We start from the raw sequence: 3,148 nt of genomic DNA on the forward strand, positions 1-3,148 counted from the left end.
AGTTCTACAGCTTATGAACTATGTGGCCCCAGGCAAGTCACCTCACCTCTCGGTTTTCTCATCTATGAAGCGGGTACAACCCTCCTTCTCTTCACAGAGATGCTGTGAGGAGTAGAAATACTGCCTATGGGGCCTATCGCAGGCATTTAAAGGGCCTCAACAGACAGGACCTTATATTAATAAAACTAGGATCATAAAAAATGTTTGCAGGCCATTTTTCTCTTTAAGCTGTTTTTTATTTTAATTAATTAATTAATTTATTTATTTACTGAGACAGAGTCTTGCTCAGTTGCCCAGGCTGGAGTGTCGTGGTGCAGTCTCATCTCACTGCAACCTCCACCTCCTGGGTTCAAGCAATTCTGGTGCGTCAGCCTCCTGAGTAGCTGGGATTACAGGCGCCTACCACCACACCCGGCTCATTTCTGTATGTTTAGTAGAGACGGGGTTTCACCGTGTTGGCCAGGCTGGTCTTGAACTGCCAACCTCAAGTGATCCGCCCACCTCGGCCTCCCAAAGTGCTGGGATTATAGGCGTGAGCCACCATGCCTGGTCTAGGCTTTTTGTTCTAAAGCTGGGGCAAAGGCAAATTTTCATCACTGATACATTTGTTCAAAGAGTGGTGCACTCAGGCTGGGTTGGACCAATTAGCTGGTCCCCACCACCTCTTACAATGTCACTGCTAAGAGTTAGAACAGGGTCTCACACTCAGATGCCTTCAGTGCCAGGAGGCGCTGTGAACGCAGAAGCAGACCCGGTCAGAACCCTGGTGAAGCTGAGAGCACGTGTCCCACGTAAGGGAGGCAGCTGCCATTCAGGTCTGGCCAAGAGTTACTCTTGGGAATGTGAGCCCAGTGTGGTCAGATAAACCAAGTTTTCAAGAGAAGCTGGACGTTTTGAATGAACTCTCCCAAAGATGATAACAACTAAGGTATTTTCTTTAAGTGCAGTCCAAATAAAACACGTCTGCAGACTGGATCGTGACCACAATTGGGGCTTCTGCACTAGAATGCATGAAATCGGCACCTTCTTTTTTAGCTTGACGTGTCTAAGGAGTCCTGGCTGGCTCCTTCCAGCCATCTTGTCTGGGCTGTGTCTTCCTTAGCTCCCTACCTGAGTACTGACACTGAGAAAGCCCATCCCATCTGGTGCCTGTCACTCTAGAACAGAGAACTCCACTCCTCAGAGCCCAGGGTTTGGAGGGTGTCCCTGTTCTGTGCCGGGAATGCATCAGCCTTGGGGGAAGCTCTCCTGCATTTTCTCAGGTAGTGTGAGCAGTGGGGCAATCCGGCAAATGGGGCGCCCAGGGAAGCAGATCTTCTAAGGGATTCCTTTGGCTTTAGCTGGTTTAAGGATGATTGGGGGACTGACTGCTGAATGACATCAATGGACAGACTGCTGGTCCTGAATGGCCTTTCTGTGGCCAGCATCTGCTTTGACTGGATAAGGCCTGGGCCATGCTAGCTGATAAGAACTGGGAAGGTGACCCCTCCAGGAGTTGGGGACAAAGCAGTGAGGATTCCTAGTCCTGCCTTGTCTGAATAGCCTTTGTGAATATCACGAGATGAGAGGAACGAGGTGAGTTGGGAGCAGACAAAGCCTGATTTTGGAAAGAAAACTTTGCAGCAGATAATCCATAGAGCTTTCCATGTCTTTCCTTTGTTCACCCTCTCTTAACTTTTCCCGCCTCTGGACCCAGTCTTCTGGGAGAAAAGCAGGGAAGTGGTAATGCTAGCACCTGCACCCAAGCCAACTGTGCACACAGAAAGCTGGGAGGCTGGGGCAGGCTGAGCAGAGGCGAGCACGTGGATCCATCTGCTCCCTGTCACGGGCGGATGCGGTAGCGGATGGGCACGTCATGTTCTGGCTGCATCAGACCGAAGCCATACCTGCTGAGGTCAAACTCAGGGATCTCCACATCTGCGTTGATCAGCTCCAGGTCCAAGTGCACCAGCACGAGGAACACAAATCTGCAGAGAAATGGCATGGAAGGTGTGAAGGAGAGGAGTAGAGCAGGGGGTTATTGGCAATAAGGCAGGGGAGGCATGGCTGCCTCCTAAGTCTGACACCAACTTTGGGAAAAAGGAGAAGAAGAGAGGCGTGAGGAAGTTGAACAAATGCATTTGCTGCTCACCACATTTGCCAGCCCCCTGTAAGGTTAGGCAGACCCATGGATGAGTTCTGGTGAATGGGCTGTGTGCAGAAGTGGCCTGTGCCACTCCTGTGTCAAAGCATTCACAAGCCAGCGTGTGGCTCTCCAGCTGTCCCTCCCGCCTGGCAGCCATGCAGGCTTCACGTTGAGGTGGCAGAGCTGAAAGAGGGAAAGAGTCTGGCCCGAGTCTCTGCACAGAGTGGGGAACTCCCCCAAACCCACAGCTGATACCGCGTGAGCAGAACTGCACCTCTGTTGGTAAAAGCCACTGAGATTCGGCAGGTGCAGAGCAGAGCCTATGCTGATTAAATACAGCAACTCCTCTGGATCCTCCAGTCCACGCCCTTCCCCGCCTTTCTCCAAACTCCTGGAACCCTCGCTGTCTATCTTGGCCAGGGCTGCTGCTAACCCTTAGATGTCTCTGTGAGATTAGAAACAGGCATCGCTCTCTCAAGACATTTTACTGCCATCTCCGAGAAAATTGTCCTAAATAGACCAACTTTGCAAGAACAAGTGCTCTCTACCGCCATCTTCTGAGAAAACTGTCGTACTAAACATTCGAAGCTGCCATGCCTATGATGTAATCAGTGCCCCCATAACCATGGAGCCAGCCCTACGGATGTCAACGGTTGCTGCCTCCCTGCCTCATCTTACAATGCCCATGTTCGTAAGGGTCAGGAGAATATCTCATAACTCTTTTCCCACCACTATTCCCTACCCCAACCCAGGTGCCCGATGCAGGACTGAGCACATGGCGGGGATTCTTCTGTCTCACTGAAGGAGTGAAGAAGAGGGCAGATGAGGAGAGAGGGGGGTTAACACTCTGGACAGAAGATCTGGGCTGGGCCGCTTATGGGAATGTGGCCCTCGCCAAGTTCTTTCTCACTCTGGGTCTCGGTTCTCCCATCTGGTCAAAGAGGGGAAGGCAAGTTGAGACTCTTCCAGCTCTGAGGCTGTAGGATACTAGAGGGTGAGTTTCTATGGGATGGCAGTTTTGTG

At 51.4% G+C, this 3,148-nt stretch overlaps 1 protein-coding gene across 1 annotated transcript in view; it reads right to left on the reverse strand.

Moving 5' to 3' along the window:
- Nucleotides 1–660: 660 nt before the first annotated feature.
- The window catches only part of PTGIS (prostaglandin I2 (prostacyclin) synthase), a 42,583-nt gene continuing 40,095 nt past the window's right edge, over nucleotides 661–3,148 (reverse strand). The window contains exon 9 of the mRNA XM_011993224.1: nucleotides 661–1,967. Coding sequence (XP_011848614.1) covers nucleotides 1,823–1,967 — 145 coding nt within the window. The 3' untranslated portion in view covers nucleotides 661–1,822. The remainder of the gene's footprint in view (nucleotides 1,968–3,148) is intronic.

This window comes from Mandrillus leucophaeus, unplaced genomic scaffold, assembly GCF_000951045.1.
Source record: "Mandrillus leucophaeus isolate KB7577 unplaced genomic scaffold, Mleu.le_1.0 Scaffold428, whole genome shotgun sequence".
Taxonomy (NCBI): domain Eukaryota; kingdom Metazoa; phylum Chordata; class Mammalia; order Primates; family Cercopithecidae; genus Mandrillus; species Mandrillus leucophaeus.